The sequence below is a fragment of the Vanellus vanellus genome, assembly GCF_965231255.1.
Source record: "Vanellus vanellus genome assembly, chromosome: 2".
NCBI classification, from domain to species: domain Eukaryota; kingdom Metazoa; phylum Chordata; class Aves; order Charadriiformes; family Charadriidae; genus Vanellus; species Vanellus vanellus.
In genome coordinates, this window is record NC_138906.1 from 155,557,705 (window position 1) to 155,576,020 (window position 18,316).

General features: G+C 45.2%; 1 protein-coding gene across 1 annotated transcript; it reads left to right on the plus strand.

The window, feature by feature from the left end:
- Positions 1–437: 437 nt before the first annotated feature.
- CCN3 (cellular communication network factor 3) lies at positions 438–7,215 on the plus strand (the record flags this gene model as incomplete). Its single annotated transcript, XM_082499040.1, has 5 exons — positions 438–506; positions 605–836; positions 1,178–1,429; positions 3,289–3,497; positions 6,101–7,215. The coding sequence occupies 5 exons, from the start codon at positions 438–440 to the stop codon at positions 6,395–6,397; spliced, it is 1,059 nt and encodes a 352-aa protein (XP_082355166.1). The 3' UTR covers positions 6,398–7,215.
- Positions 7,216–18,316: the final 11,101 nt, after the last annotated feature.

An 18,316-nucleotide genomic window follows, 5' to 3' on the forward strand; every position in this document is an offset into this window, starting at 1 on the left:
TTATAGCTGGTGTGGGAGCTGCATGCAGGCAAACCGGGGCGGGCTGAGGGTGTCAGCCCCCGCCCGGGGGAGCCTCTCACCTCGCGCTCAGCCGGCCCCCGGGAAGCGTCCGGCTCTGCCCTCGGGGCTCCGCTCCCCTCTCCATGTAAGGCCTCGGGAGAGAGGGCTCCCGCCTGTGCCGCCCGGGGCCGGGCCGGGCAGGGCAGGGAGGTGCGGACCCGCCGGGGCAGGTGGCGGGAGGAGCCGGGGGAGCGGAGCGCCCGGCCCAGCTCCAGCTCCCCGCCTCCGGCCCGCGCTGCCCGCCGCGGGGGGGGGAAGGGGGGGCGGTGAGGATGGTGGAGGGAGAAGGGGGGGTCCCCAACGACCTCTATATAAGCGTCTGCAATGGCTCTGCCGGCAGAGCCGAGCGGCGCTACGGTGAGGCGGCGGCCGGGACCATGGTGACGGGTGGCGGGCAGGGCCTGCCCGCCCTGCTGCTCCTCCTCCTCCTCCTCCGGCTGTGCGAGGCAAGTGCGGGGGTGCCCGGCAGGGCCGGCGGGTGGGGGGAGCGGGCGGCCGGGCCGGCCCTGTGACAGGGCCCTCGGCGGCCGCTTTGTCCCCGCAGGTGAGGGGCCGGGAGCCGGCGTGTCCCCGGCCCTGCGGCGGGCGCTGCCCGACCCAGCCGCCGCGCTGCGCCCCGGGGGTGCCCGCCGTGCTGGACGGCTGCTCCTGCTGCCTGGTGTGCGCCCGGCAGCGCGGCGAGAGCTGCTCCCCGCTGCTGCCCTGCGACGAGAGCAGCGGCCTCTACTGCGATCGCGGCCCCGAGGACGGCGGCGGGGCCGCCGGCATCTGCATGGGTAGGTGGCGGCGGGCGGGCCCGGTGGGGAGACGCCGGGGGTGGGAGGCCGCCGGGGCGTCCCCTGCCTGCAGCAGCCGTGCCCGGGGCGGTGGGAAGACCCTCCCCGGGCCGGGGCCCGCCGCGGTGTCCGCTGGAGGGTGTCGCTGTCCCGCTCTTCTCCCGCCTTCCCTCAGGTGGAGCGGCGCCTCCTCAGGGCTGCGGCGGGCCGAGGGCTCTGCGGCTGCTGCGGGACGGGTGTCCAGTGTGTCCCCCCCCCAGCCCCCGGGACTGGGAGGGAAAGTGCTGTGGGGGTGCCGAGTGCCCCCTGCCTCAGTGAAGTCCATTCTCTTTTCTCGCTAGTGCTGGAGGGAGACAACTGCGTGTTCGATGGGATGATTTATCGCAACGGGGAGACGTTCCAGCCCAGCTGCAAGTACCAGTGCACCTGCCGAGACGGACAGATCGGCTGCCTGCCCCGCTGTAACCTGGACCTGCTGCTCCCCGGCCCCGACTGCCCCTTCCCCAGAAAGGTCGAAGTTCCTGGAGAGTGCTGTGAGAAGTGGATCTGCGACCCTAAAGACGAAGTGATTTTGGGAGGTTTTGCTATGGCTGGTGAGGAAACGAAAACTAATTATCACGGTCATTGTGAGGAGGAGGTGATATCATACTGGAAATATCCATAGGGTTGCCAAATCTAAGACACGTTGCTTTGTGTGGTTGGTTTTTCTGCTCTTTTTTCTCATCTAGAGTCACTAGTAAGTGTATCAGTGGTTATGAAAAAAAGCAGAACTCAGTAAGTGAAAGAAGAGAGATTCAGAGGATCAATGTGCATAGCAGTTTTAAAAGGTAGTTAGCTTGAGTTGGTTCCCAATTCTGAAATTGCTGTTTTTCTGGTACCAGGGTAGTTCAGTGTGTGGAATAAAACAAGGGCAAGCTCATAATCCTCCAAACATTATGTCCACCCCCAGATCAAAGCTGCAGTCTTGGTAGTTACTCTGCAAAAATATGTTGCACCATAAATACTATTCTAACAGCTTAGTCTACAAGAGACTTTTTTTTTTCCCCTTAAATTCCCCAGCTATTACAAGTGGTCAGCATGGTAGCTAAAATGCCAACAAATTCCTTACTGTCTATGCTAGAGCTCTCATCATTATTGTTGGCATCAAAGCATTACAAAGTACTTGGAGAATCAGTGGTTATAAACACGAGTGGATCTGAAAAAAAAAAAAAATCCCATTCCAAAACGCAGAACTCATAAGCTGCTTTTGTAATTGAAAAACTAAAGCTACGTAATATTTTCCCCCTGTTTTCTTGCTGAATTATGTCACCATCCCCTTTACATTAGACTATTAGGTCAACATGAATTTTCATAAGCTACTTTTACTGAGAGTTGAGGGCACAGCATTCTCTTCCAGTCACTGCTCTTTGTGGTCTTAAGCAGTTAGTTATGCTGAAACTCAGCTAATCCATTTGAAAAACAAGTAAGGAAAGATCCACGAAGAAAAGCTCTAATAACTTGTCAGAGTGCTGTGAAGTGTTAGTTGGAAGGCACATAATGTATAAACAAAAAGCTTGCCACCTTTCTGCTATTTTTCCTTTTCTTATGCTTGTTTGACAGTGACAGGCTAATCTGTAAAATGCCTACAGATGGTTTATCTGTATTCTGTCTAGCAATGGCCATCCCCCTTGGGAGGCTTTATCCTTTTTGGAGCTTTATCATGCAAAAGGCAAAAATGCTGTTGTAGAGGAGCTTAACCACAAGAGCTGTGGCTGACAGCTCAGTCGTGTTGCCTCATTCTGTTTAGTCCTGTGATAGCTGCTGAACCAAACTATACAGTTAGCAATATTTGCATAATACAGGTTAACACTGCGATGAGGGCAGGGCGATGATCGGAGTTGGCTATGGCTTTGAGTAGCTGTGATAACTCCTGGAAATTACTTCCTTCCTCCCTCCCCACCATCACTCTGGCTATAATCTGTCAATAATATACAAGATCAGATGACTTTATGACTCTCAGAGTAAAGGACTTCACTTCCATGCTGTTTATTAGTTTAGATAAATCATTCGGCCTCTCTCAAATCATATCTAATATAACTATTTTTATGATGTAGCTTTAAAACAGATTTGTGAAGTATTTTTATTGGAAAGAGTGAGGAATGAAGAGTTTTTAGAGTTCTGAATTGGTTAAAAAAATTGGCAGTAATTCTTCCAGCTGTTGACTTGAGTGAACTGAATCTAAATGCTTTGCTGGTTACACTGATATGCACCTTCTGTTATTTTTAGATGTAGGAAGTTGCCATGTAGGGCTCCTAAAAAGGCAGTTTTTGAAATTCCTAAATCCTGTCAAAAGCATGGATTTTGGACCTTTTTGCCTCACATATTCATTCCCATATATGGTAGAGCTCAATTAGATACTGGCTTTTCAGATGACTTTTTCTTGTAATACAGTTCTGTGGGGTTTTGTCTCCAGCCTACAGACAAGAGGCCACACTAGGGATCGATGTGTCGGATTCAAGTGCCAATTGTATTGAGCAAACAACAGAATGGAGTGCATGTTCCAAAAGCTGTGGAATGGGCTTTTCCACCCGCGTTACCAACAGAAATCAACAGTGTGAGATGGTGAAGCAGACACGTCTTTGCATGATAAGACCTTGTGAAAATGAGGATCCATCGGATAAGGTATGCTGCAAAGAGTAGCAGGGGAGCAGGGTCTCTTCAGCTATAATTCCAAGGTTGCAATATTATGGTCTAGAATGCTCCAGATGCAAGTGTTCATAAATACACTCTTTAGCATACGTGCAGCAAGCCCAGTGCTTTTGGAAGGTGTTAGACTCTCTGTGTTTGCTTAGTAGCTTTGTGCTGCACCTCCAGCAGGTTGAGGGAGGTGATTTTGCCCCTCTACTCCACGCTGATGAGACCCCACCTGGAGTACTGCATCCAGCTCTGGTGCCCTCGACACAGGAAAGACATGGACCTGTTGGAGCAGGTCCAGAGGAGGGCCACAAAAATGATCAGAGGGATGGAACACCTCTCCTCTGAGGACAGGCTGAAAGAGTTAGGGTTGTTTAGCCTGGAGAAGAGAAGGCTCCGGGGAGACTTTATTGCAGCCTTTCAGTACTTAAAGGGGGCTTATCATGGAGTTACGGAGTTTGAGATTTGGAAGGGACCTCTAGAGATCATCTAGTCCCACTCCCCTGCTCAAGCAGGATTGCCCAGAGCACATTACTCAGGACTGCATCCAGGCGGGTCTTGAAAATCTCCAGAGAAGGGGACTCCACAACCTCCCTGGGCAGCCTGTAACAGTGCTCTGTCACCTGAACCATAAAGAAGTGTTTCCGTGTATTTGAACGGAACTTCCTATGTTCTAACTTGTGCCCATTGCCCCTCGTCCTGTCACTGGGAACCATTGAAAAGAGCCTGGCTCCATCCTCCTTCAACCCACCCTTTAGGTACTTGTACACCATGATAAGGTCAGCCGTCTCTTCTCCAGGCTAAAGAGTCCCAACTCTTTCAGCTTTTCCTCATAAGGGAGGTGCTCCAATCCCTTAATCATCTTAGTTGCCCTTTGCTGGACTCGGTCCAGCAGTTCCCTGTCCCTCTTGAACTGGGGAGCCCAGAACTGGACACAGTATTCCAGTTGTGGCCTCACCAGTGCAGAGTAGAGGGGGAGAATGACCTCCTTCGACCTACTGGCCACACTCTTCCCTTATAAGACTTATAAGACAGGTGGGGAAAGATTCTTTTTTATCAAAGCCTGTAACAATAGGACAAGGGGTGATGGTTTTAAATTAAAAGAGGGTATATTTAGACTAGATATAAATAAGACATTTTTTACAATGAGGGTGGAAAAACACTGGAACAGGTTGCCCAGAGAGGTAGTAGATGCCCCATCCCTGGAAACGTTCAAGGTCAGGTTGGACAGGGCTCTGAGCAACCTGATCTAATGGAAGGTGTCCCTGCTCATTGCAGGAGAGGTTGGAATAGATGACCTTTAAATGTCCCTTCAAACCCAAACTATTCTATGATTCTATGATAATTTGAGCCATCCCAAACAGATCAGATATATATGGCATGTGCAGATTATTTTGGCAGGTCATGCAGTCTAACTCCTCCAACAAATGCAATTATACTACCTGTATGTATATGCCAGCATTGCTCCAGTCATGCAGAATGGGTATGTCTGATTTGTTGTCTGTTGAGCATCTGGAACTGTAGAGGAATGTATGAAATCCTGCAAAATCTGCTTGGGTAAATTAAACTTTTTCTTAATCCTTATGATGCTTTTTCCAAAAGCAAATCCAACACTGACACTTCAGGTGTAATAAATGTGTATCTAAGGGAGCTCACTTTTTTGCTGCTTCTACACATTATACAAGTGTTACTGTCAGAGAGAATAACGTGTAGCTAGGTAAGAGGACCATCACTTCGTGTTATGTTCTGAGTGTTGGAAAGCATTGCTAAGGCATTTGCTGAATACTCTGTGCAGTTTTAAATACTGTGTTTTGAAAAGGATATGAAACGTTTGGGAAGAATTGGGGAGACTAACAAGAATGATCAGAGGTCTAGAAAACATGTGCTGCTAGGGAAAAATTGAACTGAACTCTTTCTGAATGCAAGAGGACAGAGATGTGTTCTCATAACTGTGTTCAGATATTGCAGCCTGTTCTGAGTCCATGGGGGATACAACAAGAACTAGACTGCATAAAAATTAAGACATGAATGAAAACCTTTCAAGCAGTAAGAATAGTGAACTGTTAGGATTGTCTGGGGCAGATGTGGAGTCTCTGTCATGGCAGACTTCCAAGGACAAGTTAGACAACCATCTGTTAAGAATAACATGGGTAAAGCTGGTTCTGCCTTGGGTCACAAGAATGGGCAATGACTTTTGAGGTTCATTTTAGCTCTCTTTTTTTCCCCTGAATCTAGTCCTGTAACTTGCTCATTTGGCTTCCTGATTCTCTGATGGAACTACACTAGCCTGAGAATTTTTCCAGTAGAGTAGAGTTTCATAATGAATATTGGTTTGGCTTGTCTCAGATGACAAGAGGGAACGTTATTTGTCATTTATTGCTGGCCCAGTAACACACTGGTGTCAAAGGGCAGATCTTGCAGGAGTTACCCATAAGTAGCTACTGAAGTAGCTGCAGAGTTTTGCTGCTGTTGAATGAGCAAAGACAACAAATTTGAGTTTTCAGAGTAGAGCTGTATCCTTGCATGTCAATTTTTAACTGCTTTCTGTCTTCTGCAGTGATGTATCTAACGTCTTTTCATATTTCTTTTAGAAGGGGAAGAAATGTATCCGAACAAAGAAGTCCTTGAAAGCTGTTCGCTTTGAATATAAGAACTGCACTAGTGTGCAGACATACAAACCTCGTTACTGTGGCCTCTGCAGCGATGGGCGATGCTGTACCCCACACAACACCAAAACGATTCAAGTTGAGTTCCGCTGTCCTCAAGGGAAAGTCCTAAAAAAGCCAATGATGTTGATCAACACCTGTGTCTGTCATAATAACTGTCCTCAGAGTAACAATGCTTTCTTCCAGCCGTTAGAGCCAACGTCTAGTGAAGCGAAAATATGAAAAGCATAAATTAGGTAACGGAAAGGTATAAATAGTTTATACAAAACTTGACCCACAATCAGGTGAATGTAACAAATGCATATGTAAAATATCGTAAGATGTTTTTCAAAACAGTCTAGGCCCTTACTTTTTTCCTGTAGTTTATTAAATACCTCATTTTACATTTTCCCCCTCCAGACGTCTTTTATTCACTTGAAGGAGATTTTGTACCTTGGACAGAGCCTTCTTTTTTTCTTGATGGTGGCATAAAGATTACAAAGCAAACAGCTCGTCTTTCTCCTTGAGTTAGGGGGATCATGCCATGAGCCTCAGTAGCTCTAAGACTGGGCTTTTTACGAGTAAATGGATTCCTTGGGAATGCATGATAGCGTATTACAGAAGCTTTCAGGTTCTTAAGTTCACTTTGCATAATGCTTATAAACACTTAAGCAGTGTTCTTTTTCCATTCTAATGAAACTCAATTTTTGATGACAGTAAAAATCTTACTGATTAAAGTGTTGCATTGTGTGTCTTGTAAAATATCTTCTATCTGTACCTCTCTGAGGATTAAGTTTGCACATAGCCCCTGAAATGACATAGCTAAGGTCTCTTATCCTGAAGCATAGCAGATTGATAGCTGACAGCAATTAAATTTCTCTTTGGTAACTTCACTAGCAGTCTAATCGAAAACCCACTGAAGTCAACATCTTAGGAGAACAATGTGTGTCTGTAGATAATAGCTACTTGGATGCAAAAATAAAATTTCTGTAAATTCCTCTAAAATACTAACTGTATCATATGGTGCTTCATTTCTTAGAAAGGTGTATATGTAAATAGAAACTGTATATATTGTAATATAACTTTACTAAGTAAATAAACAATGTGATTCAAAATATTTTCCCCTAAAGTTGTTTTTCTTAAACTACCAACTTTTAACAGCTAAAAGCAATGGTAAGAAAAAAGGGTCTGCAGACTCCTAAAATCGAAAGTCCCTATCTAATGACATTCTTAGTGTACCTCATCCTAATCGCAGTGTCTTGGTGCAGGAAAGGATGAATAATTTGTGGGGCACACATTAGCAGGGAGGTTTCTTACAGAGTAAGGTAGCCTGGCAGATAGAATGACGTAAATAAAGTTAGGTTTGGATGTGGTGTATCCTGTGGGTGGTTGTGGTGGGGAGGAACAATTATGTGATCTGGAGTTTGTGTTTGGGTCTGAAGTACTAATGAAGTATTTAATTGTGCCTTGCAGCATTTCTGCCCCATGAAAGCAGCCTGTGACCCTGCTTGTGCTAGATACTATATGGCAATATGCCCAAGGAATATAGAGCCTGAGGGTGGCAGTTTCACAGGTGTTAAATCATGTGTGTAACAGGATTGTGCAAATAGGTCACAAGTACAATGGTGCAGACATTCAGCTGCCTCAACTGTGGGCCCAAGCTTAGCTTGGTGTGTGTCTCTCTCTGTTAGAGATATCAGAGTAGTACTCACGCCACAGCCATTCTATAACTATGTGGTAGGAGTCAGCCCTCTGTAGAGAAAAAAGGCAGAAGGCCAAACTCAGCATATTTGGCCCAGCGTCCTCCATCTCTGGAGGAGCTAGTAACCTCCAGTTTGGCAATTCCTGAGGTACACAGAGGGTGGAATTCAGCTCTAGATTAAGTCTACTAAATTTGGCGTCTATGTGTAGACATCTGAATGCCCATTTTAGCCAATGGAGCCCAAAATAAAGTTAACAGTAAGCAAGCGTCTACAGCTGAAGTTTTTTATTAACTTTTAAGTCATCCTTGAAAGTATGAGGCCCTGGTGCTAAAACTTATATGGCTTCAGTTAATGATGTTAGATAATCTTGGGTTCTCACCTGGAGTCTAGCATGGCTTTCCCCACTAGCTGTGCCAATGATGAATTTCTTTGTAGTCATTGCTATTGTTGTCAACACATCCCTGCCTGCTTCATGCTGTTCAAACAGCTGGAACAAAGGCTAGTCTTGTGCCTCATCAGGCATGTGCTCATGCACACGTGCACACTGCCTGTCCTTGCACTGGTTAATGCCTCATCACAGAATCACAGAACGGTTTGGGTTGGAAGTGACCATTAAAGGTCAACCCCCCTGCAATGAGCAGGGATGCCTTCCACTAGATCAAGGTGCTCCAGGGATGAGGCATCTACCACCTCTCTGGGCAACCTGTTCCAGTGTTTCACCACCATCATTGTAAAAAATTTTCTTCCTTCTATCTAGTCTGAATCTACCCTCTTTTTGTTTAAAACCATTACCCTTTGTTCTATCGCTACATATACATACACGTTCATATCGCTATATCGTTCTCATAAATCTCCTTTAAGTACTGAAAGGCCATAATAAGGTCTCGCCATGAGCCCTCTCTTCTCCAGGCTAAACAACCCCAAGTGTCTCAGCCTGTCCTCTCAGCAGAGGTGTTCCAGCTCTCTGATCATTTAGGTGGCTGAGGAGTGATGAAGGAGCAGGCTGGAATCTAGGAGAAAGGGAAGAAGGATTATTTAAAACTACTTGCACCCCACATGTCTATCTGCCCCCCCCCAAAGAATCAGGCTGGTTTGTGCAATGCTTTTCTAATATAAAATACATCTAACATAAAATATATCTAATATAAAATATATCTAATATAATATATTATCTAATATATAATATAATATAATATAATACAATATATAACTATATATATAAAATATAACACAAGCTATAGAGCCGAGGGTACTGAGGGAGCTGGTAGAAGTGCTCACCAGGCCACTTTGCATCATTTATGAGCAGTCCTGGCTAACTGGGGAGGTCCCAGCTGACTGGAGGTTGGCAAACGTGACACCCATCCACAAGAAGGGCCGGAAGGAGGATCCAGGGAACTACAGGCCAGTCAGTCTGACCTCAGTGCCTGGGAAGGTCATGGAACAGATCATCCTCAGTGCCATTACATGGCACATGCAGGAGAACAGGGTGATCAGACCCAGTCAGCATGGCTTCGTGAAAGGCAGGTCATGCCTGTCAAACCTGATCTCCTTCTATGACAAGGTGACCCACTTGGTGGATGAGGGAAAAGCTGTGGATGTTATCTACCTGGACTTTAGCAAAGCTTTTGACACCATTTCCCACAGCATTCTCCTGGAGAAACTGGCTGCTCATGGCCTGGACAGGTGTACTCTTCGCTGGGTAAAGAACTGGCTGGATGGCTGTGCCCAGAGAGTGGTGGTGAATGGAATTAGATCCAATTGGTGTCTGGTCAGAAGTGGTGTCCCCCAGGGCTCGGTGCTGGGGCCTGTTCTCTTTAATATCTTTATCAATGACCTGGAGGAGGGGATTGAATGCAGCCTCAGTAAGTTTGCAGATGACACTAAGCTAGGCGGGCGTGTTGATCTGCTTGAGGGTAGGATGGCTCTGCAGAGGGATCTGGACAGGCTGGACCGATGGGCCAAGGCCAATGGTATGAGGTTCAACAAGGCCAAGTGCCGCGTCCTGCACTTGGGTCACAACAATGCCATGCAGAACTACAGGATTGGGGCGGAGTGTCTCAAAAGCTGCCCGGCAGAAAAGGACCTGGGGGTGTTGGTAGACAGCTGGCTGAATGTGAGCCAACAGTGTGCCCAGGTGGCCAAGAAGGCCAATGGCATCCTGGTCTGTATCAGGAATAGTGTGGTGAGCAGGACTAGGGAAGTGATCATCCCCCTGTACTCAGCACTGGTGAGGCCCCACCTCGAGTACTGCGTTCAGTTTTGGGCCCCTCACTACAAGAAGAATATTGAGGTGTTGGAGCATGTCCAGAGAAGGGCTACAAAGCTGTTGAGGGGTCTGGAGGACAAATCTTATGAGGAATGACTGAGGGATCTGGGGTTGTTTAGCCTGGAGAAGAGGAGGCTGAGGGGAGACCTTATCACTCTCTACAAGTACCTGAAAGGAGGTTGTAGAGAGATTGGGGCTGACCTCTGTGATAGGACAAGAGGAAATGGGTTCAAGTTATGTCAGGGCAGGTTTAGATTGAATATTAGGAAACATTTTTTCACTGAAAGGGTTATTAAACATTGGAATAGGCTGCCTGGGGAGGTGGTCGATTCGCCATCCCTGGAGGTGTTTAAAAAAAGGGTAGATGTGGTACTTAGGGCCATGGTTTAGAAGTGGTTTTTGTCAGGGCAGGTTAATGGTTGGACTTGATGATCTTAAAGGTCCCTTCCAACCTCAGCAATTTTATGATTTTATGATTCTGTTTCTTAGGATCATCTTGCAAATTACATCCATCTTGATTTGCAAGAGACACATCAGCTACTGAGCAATGCAGTATTTGACTGTCTGGACAAATGTAAACTGCCTTTAGATTAACAAAACCCAGCTAATCCTGAGCCAGGTGTGATTAGAAAGGAATGCAGTCAACCACTGATTTCCTAGAAAGCAAAATGGTTCACTCAATCACTTTATTTTGACAGTTCATCTACTCCTTTCACACACAAAGTCATCCCTACTTGTGCATCAGGTTATCATCGTTGCATTGCTTCTCCTTTATCCCTCTGCTTTCCCTTCATCTTATCTGGATTTTCACATAATTCCTCATGTTTTCTTTTTATTGGGTCTTACAAGCAAAGCACAGGCACCAGGTGGAAGCTCTGCAATAGGTAGTTTCCCCTTTGCAGGCAAGTTGAAGAGCTTCTCTGGGATATGAACCCACAACCCCTTGTACATTAAGATAATTCACTACTCCTAAGTTTGTGGTTTTTTCCTCTCCAAAGGAGGGAGTTTAATTTCCAATATTTTGAAAGAGACACAAACCCAACTTCCTGCTGAGACAGTTCTTGTGGCTCGTCCATCGCTTCCTTTGAAAAGCAGCAGTATGGCATACGACTTCAATTCTAACTCCAGTAACTCCTTTTGTCTATAGACATTTCCCCAGCACTTTAAACTGTGGTCTTCACTTCAGTACATCCAGTGCCAAAACACCGATAACCTTCCTTAATGCTGCTCTGCATGTTCTCCACGTCTTCAACCCATTTTGTGAGAAGGAGTCGCATTGTTATGAGCACTACAACTTTCAGGAAAGAACAGTGCTACAATGTTCAAATCCTTATTAGCTATTTTTATTAACACTAGAACTATTGCAATCTCAATGTCTTCTTACAATGCTGTAGCATTTCAGCAGGAAAAATATCTTTTTGAAAGAAACACAAATGTTTCCTCTGGAAAAAAAGGAGCCAAAGTTCTCCACTATCTTTCAGACTATTTACATAATACCAATTTAGTGGCTATTTTTACCTTAACTCAGTTGACACAGCTTTTTGTCTGGTATCCGTTTTGTTATATTCATTTAGATTTGTTTTACTGTAATATGGACAATTACTAGCTTAGACTCTGGGCCAATTTCAGCATGTTCCTGCAAAAGGACATGACACAGATTTAATTAAAACACAACAGTATTGTGTCAAACCTGTGACATTTGTATAAATAAATTCCAATGATAAAATCCTCAACTTTCCTGGTTTAGGGCTGTGATTTTCCCAAACAAGCAAAGCTGAATTATTCAGATTGAACAAAATTAAGTTATTCAAATGTCTGCAATTCATTTTCAGGTTGCTCGGGATTCCCAACTGAGCATTTCAGGCAATATCACTTGAAATTCAATGTGTGGGTCCATACAGCAATACGTACTGAGCATGTTATGTTGATGGAACAAGAACAAAATAGGCTGGTTGACTTGTTCATCCCATACTTTCTGAACAAATTTACCTTTCCTTTGCTAGTCCCAGTCAAGGACTGTCCCATAGATAAGCTGGTTACAAACCTTTATTAAAAAAGTTATTTATTCACTCAATTTAACAGCTTTAGGTTTTAGCAACTGGTAGGCTAAGTGCACCTTCAGTAAGTGATGTTGATGATAGTCAGTGTTACCCCCTACAGCACATACACCCAGTAGAGATGTTTGTGGCTGCTTCCAGGACTGTTTCGTCTCTAGGACTTCATTACAGCAACATGCTTCTTGCATTTAATCTGCTTTGAATTTGTCTAATGCAGCAGTCCAAGACATATTGCAAATCTGTATTTTTTGTGCCTTCACTGACTATGCAAGGAGACCGGCTGTCAGCCTCATCAGCTGGATGCCTGACACCCGAATGAAAACCTCACAGTAAGTAAAATTCTACAAATGATTTCAGTAAGATCATGGTTTCACCCTTTCTGTTTTGCAGTATAATTCCAGGAGTAGCACAATTAAAAATTCAGGAAAAATAGAATGTCCCTATTTTTTTCTTTCTTATCCAAGCTATATTTTTTCTTCACTCTGTTTTTTATTAATTTATAGTTGTGTGGGGAGATGGACGGGAAAGAATTCAGTTACTATTTCTAGCCCTAATATTTATATCTTATAGCAAATCTGAACTTCATGAAACAGGATTTTATTTCTCTCCTCTGACTATTTACTGTATTGGGATTTGTTTTTATTCTTAATTTTTGAAGGAATAATGAATTTATATTTTTTTTTTGTACCAAAGCCCTCTGCATTAACAGAAGTTTCAAAAAGCCATTCTAGTTATGTCTACCATGTAAATTTCGTAACATGAGCTCTCTAGTGCAGGCATCAAATTTAGAGTGACCTGTGGGAAAATTCTGCTCTGATTTTCCCATTACCAACCCAGTTTATGCATTACACGGGTATGAACGCCGGTTCGGTGACCAGAAGATACAACTCTCTTATCAGTCAAAGGACTTACTGTGCAGCTGTAAGAGGAACATTTTACATGCAAATATCTAGTAAATATTAGTTGTATTTGCTTAAATCCCTGCCGTTAACACTGTGCGAAGCGTTAACCATATGTGCAAAGTTAGAGCTAACAGCCCGTTTCTTTAAAATCTCGTGTTCTCTCCACGGACTGTAGAGGGAGCCCAGATGACTGCCTGCCTGCCAGAGAGCTTGCTGGAATAATAGAAAATTAATCTCACACTAAGCCTCTCCGCTCAGAGAAACAGTAGGGAATAGCCGTTGCTGACCTATTGATTTGTAGATTAGCAAACAGAAAAAAACTACTCATTTACATCCCAAGAAGTAGATTTATCTGCCCTGGTCATGCAAAATGCCTTAGTGTTCATGGATGTTAACCTGGTTGTCGTTATTCTGAAAGTTAGAACAAAATATCACCTCCAAAATTGCATTTCAGTTAATACAGGGAGACCTCTATCTCTGGTCCCCCAGGCTGTCTCTCCTCTTCTTTGCCCTCTCATTCTATCAGCGTGTGCGGAGTCTGCTTCCCTCCCTCTTCCGTATTTTCTCGATGCTTTCCTCCACAAAATGCTCTTTTTATCCCAGTTCTCGAAACCCACTCCTTATTATTCACTTATACAGTGCCCTCAAGCGGTAAATTAAACGTGCATATCCCATTGCCAGAGGCCTTCGCACCTGGAGCATCCTTCCTTCTTCCCTTTCTCCGGGAGTCCTGCAGCCCTCAGGGCACGTGTTATGTCCATTGTGGTTGTGAAAGCATTTGCTTGGAGCTAATCAGAATTTTTTCAAGCTTACACATAATTTAATTTTGCTGAAAGCAAACCATTTACAAGGATATTTTAAAGCAGAAAAGATGTGTTAAGGGAGGGGATTTGCTCTCCTGCACCACTGGGTCTGGCTCTTCAGAAACCCAGACTCAGCACTTTTTCTCGCCTGAGTCAGAGAAATCCAGAAAGAAGGAGTCTATGCATTAGAGAGATCTGAGCCTGCACATAACCCAGGACTGTGCTGTGATAATTGTTTTGCTTTTTCCTCCCTCTGTTTTTAATTAAAGAATTGCACTTAAATAGAAAGCTGGGGAGGGTTGTCTGGGTTGTTGTGGTTTTTTTGTGCAAAAAGAAACAAATCCCAGAAATGCTTGCATAGGCTGAGGCAGAATTAAATCCTCTGACGTGCATTTGTAAACAAGTACGATCATTGAAATGCATGAGAAGTTGTACCCTTGCCACTTTGCAAAAACTGTATCTTCAGACTGCAACATATCAGGCTGGCTGATTCACAGGCAAAATGCACCTCTTTGGGGAAAAGAATCAGACTTTCCACATTTTGGAAGTATATACCTTTAGCACGCTGCAGCTGACGTTCTCACTCTGTGGGGTGTGAGTTTGTGACTGTAGATTAAAATCTGTCGTTCTCATACCAGGACGACGCTAAGGGCCATGCTAAAGGCTGCCTTTGCCACCCCTGCATGGCTTTGAGGGAGGCAGGAGGAGCCCATCACTTGGGGCCGGAACTAGAAGCAGTACTTCGTTTCAAATTTGCAATAAATTGTGGGTTTCAGTGGGATGGCCCAGTCCTCCTCCAAACCACGGAGAAGGGGGCCACCTGGTGGCTACGGACCATGTTGGCTTGTCAACGGTGGTAAACTTTCCTTGGGCCTGCTCCTGAAAGTAGGGATGCATCCAGAAGGATGAGGCCAACTGATGTTACTTATGACAATTGTCACTGGGCATGGGGACATTAACAGCGAGGTAGGGCAGAAGCCTGGATAGCTGTCCGATTTTTAAATGTGTTCAAATTATTATTAGCGTTATGGCAGTCCCCAGCCCCCCGGGGGACCTCCTTTGGCTTGGGGGAGATATGCAATGCAGAAGGAAGTTTCTCATCCCAGAGACTTTCCTGTCTCTGGGAAAGACACAAAGGATCACAGAATCATGGAATCACGGAGTTTCAGAGTTGGAAGGGACCTCTAGAGATCATCTAGTCCAACTCCCCTGCTAAAGCAGGATTGCCCAGAGCACATTACTCAGGACTGCATCCAGGCGGGTCTGGAAAATCTCCAGAGAAGGGGACTCCACAACCTCCCTGGGCAGCCTGTGCCAGTGCTCTGTCACCTGAACCGTAAAGAAGTGTTTCCGTGTATTTGAACGGAACTTCCTGTGTTCTAACTTGTGCCCATTGCCCCTCATCCTGTCACTGGGAACCATTGAAAAGAGCCTGGCTCCATCCTCCTTCAACCCACCCTTTAGATACTTGTATGCCATAATAAGGTCTCCCCTCAGCCTTCTCTTCTCCAGGCTAAAGAGTCCCAGCTCTCTCAGCCTTTCCTCATAAGGCAGATGCTTTGATCCCTTAATCATCTTGGTTGCCCTTTGCTGGACTCGCTCCAGCAGTTCCCTGTCCCTCTTGAACTGGGGAGCCCAGAACTGGGCACAGTATTGCAGTTGTGGCCTCACCAGTGCAGAGTAGAGGGGGAGAATGACCTCCTTCAACCTACTGGCCACACTCTTCCCTATGCAGCCCAGGATTCCATTGGCCTTTTTGGCAACAAGGGTACGTTGCTGGCTCATGGATAATTTACTGTCTACTAGGACCCCCAGATCCTTCTCCTCATAGCTACTTCCCAGCAGGTCCGCCCCTAACCTCTACTGGTGCTTTGCATTCTTCCTCCCTGGATGAAGGGAAGGAAAGGCCCTTTTCTCTGGTTAGCACACAAGGCACTAAAAGCTCAGAATACATGAGCAGCCTCCTCCTCACCACACACAATTTGTGGTAAAACCAGGCAATGAGCCCATTTCTCTTAAGTCACCATCTACAGCCATAACCGCAAAGGCTGTCCTCCTCCTTTTAGCTTTATCCTTTCAAGTCCATCCTGGACTTCAGAGGATCATGTTGCAGGGGAAATGAAGAAATATGCTTTCGTTTTAGAGAACCGGAGGGGTCTCAGGCACCGCAAAAGACCTTTACTGACTAGAAGGACAACGAGCTCAGGGATAATGATGGTCTCAGGAATGATGATTGTTCACTCCATCGTTAAGAAGCTGCTCTCTGTGCAAGATAAAGATGTACTTAAGACAGTCTGACTTCATTTGATTGCAAACCACCACGTTTTGTGTTACACATTGCCTGGTGGGATATGGCTTTGCATCTCTCTTCCTTGAGATGCTTGTGGAGGAAATGTTCTTCTCTCACTTGCACTGACCATTGGTGAATGTGGTTGACAAATCTTTCCTATTCCAGGCTGTAGTGAACATTTTAGTTTTCATGTCGATGCGAAAAAAATGCAAAGCCTACAGCTCAGTATTTGCAGCCCATGTACAGCAGCAGAGCCACAAGTCTGGAGGGGCACAAGGAAGCCCAGGAGCTCCGGGGCTGGGGAGTGAGTCCCTGCCCTGCTCCTGGGCACTTGGCACACACAAAACAGGAGAAGGGAAGTTTCTGCTGCAACCTTCAGGCCTGCCTGAAGTGGGAGGGGAGAGGGAAGAGCAAGAGCATAGTTTTGAGAGATAGAAAAAGCCTCAAGCCAGTTGCAGCTGTTTTATTTAAGATGACTTGGGGGTTTGGTTCCTGGAAAGAGCTGATATGTTCTTGCCTTAATTCACATTTGTTCCGCATTTTAAAACCCGTGCCCCACCCCCCACCCCGCCCCCCCAAAATCTGTTGAAATGCAAGTGCTGAGCTTTACCCAGCTTTTCAGTATTTTCATGGAAAGAGGTTTTTCAGATTTACCACGAGGGGGAGGCATCTGAAAAATTATCAGACACCCATCCTTAGAACTCTAGGGGTTTTTGTGAAAAACAGGGACATCCGCAAAAATAGAGCAAGCAAATCTCTCTTCAGGCTTAAAGAAAATATTAACCTTTTTATGGCTGTTATCAATTAATATCCTGTATGTAAGGTTTATTTTTTCTAATCTTATTAGTTGCAGTTAGAATAAAATTCATCATTTCCCAGAGGAAGGAAATCTGCTAATGGAAACGATGCTCTTGTTTCTGTGTATAGAGTGAAATAATAGAAATAGTTTCTCCAGAATTTAAATCAACCAGCAAACACGTCTCATGTTTAATATGAAGTAGATGATAAAAAAAAATTCTAAATTTCAGGTGTGCTATACTTGAATCAAAAAATACATACCTGTACTAAAAAAGCATCCATTTTCTCTTTCTAATGGAATATTCTACACACTCTAAATCTGTTCCCCAATCTAATTAATTTTGCTGTGTGTCTGAAACAGAATTTTTAAGGACATAACTGCCAAAACCTAAGAACATGAAAAGTCTTAGAATGATAACTAAGGTCACCAAAAACCTTCCACTGCCCACAACAGCAGCAGACAAAGCAGAGAAAAAAGCCAGATGAGGCAGAGAGAGGTCAATTCCCTTCCCCGTGGTCTCCAGCAGATCAGTGGGAGATCCAAAAATACGAGGTACTAGCAAGGTATCTCTTGGATGGCTTTTCTTTTTTAAGCACTGAAAATAAAAGGAGGTTTCTCTCTCAGTCTATCTCTCTGATGACTGTACTTCAACAAGCCATGGAGCATTCAAAGTCCAAGGTCAACTTGAGTGTAGAGCTATGAAAAGCAGCTGGGCAACCCTTTGGGAACACTAATTATGAGCGTATGAGAAGCGGTCTTCTCCCCTGTGCGAGACACCAGTCTATCAAAGATTGGCATTCAATAGCAACCCTGCAGAATAGGCCACCTTTGAAAGCTATAATGAATAACCTCGAAAGAAACCCTTATAAAATCTTAAACATGCGCAAGATACTAGCCAAGGGCTTAATAAAATACACAAGCCCCACATGCAAAAAAAAACAGACAAAACAAACAGAAACCTATGGCAACTCCAAACATAACAAGATGGACCTCATAAGGAGGAATTAACAGTAAATCTCTCAATAACTTGCCTTTCGTGGCCAGAGGTCTGCTATCTCCCCAGGGTACGGAGCACAGAGAAACCAAATTAAGCTGTGGTTATCTGATGTCTCTGGTGAGATTCACTGCGTCCCACGTCAGAGCTCAGTGGGTAGCTAAAGCCCAGGACTGGGAGTCAGAAAGTCTGCGTTCGGTTCCCAGTTCTGCCACAGGCTTGCTGTGTAGCACCGGTCTACTTACTCTGCCTTTGTTTGCCTCAGTTTCCACGGCGTAAAAAGTCAGGGACGGACACGGCGCTGCAGCACAGGATGGTGCTGCAAAGCCCTGGGCAGGGCAGCTCGCA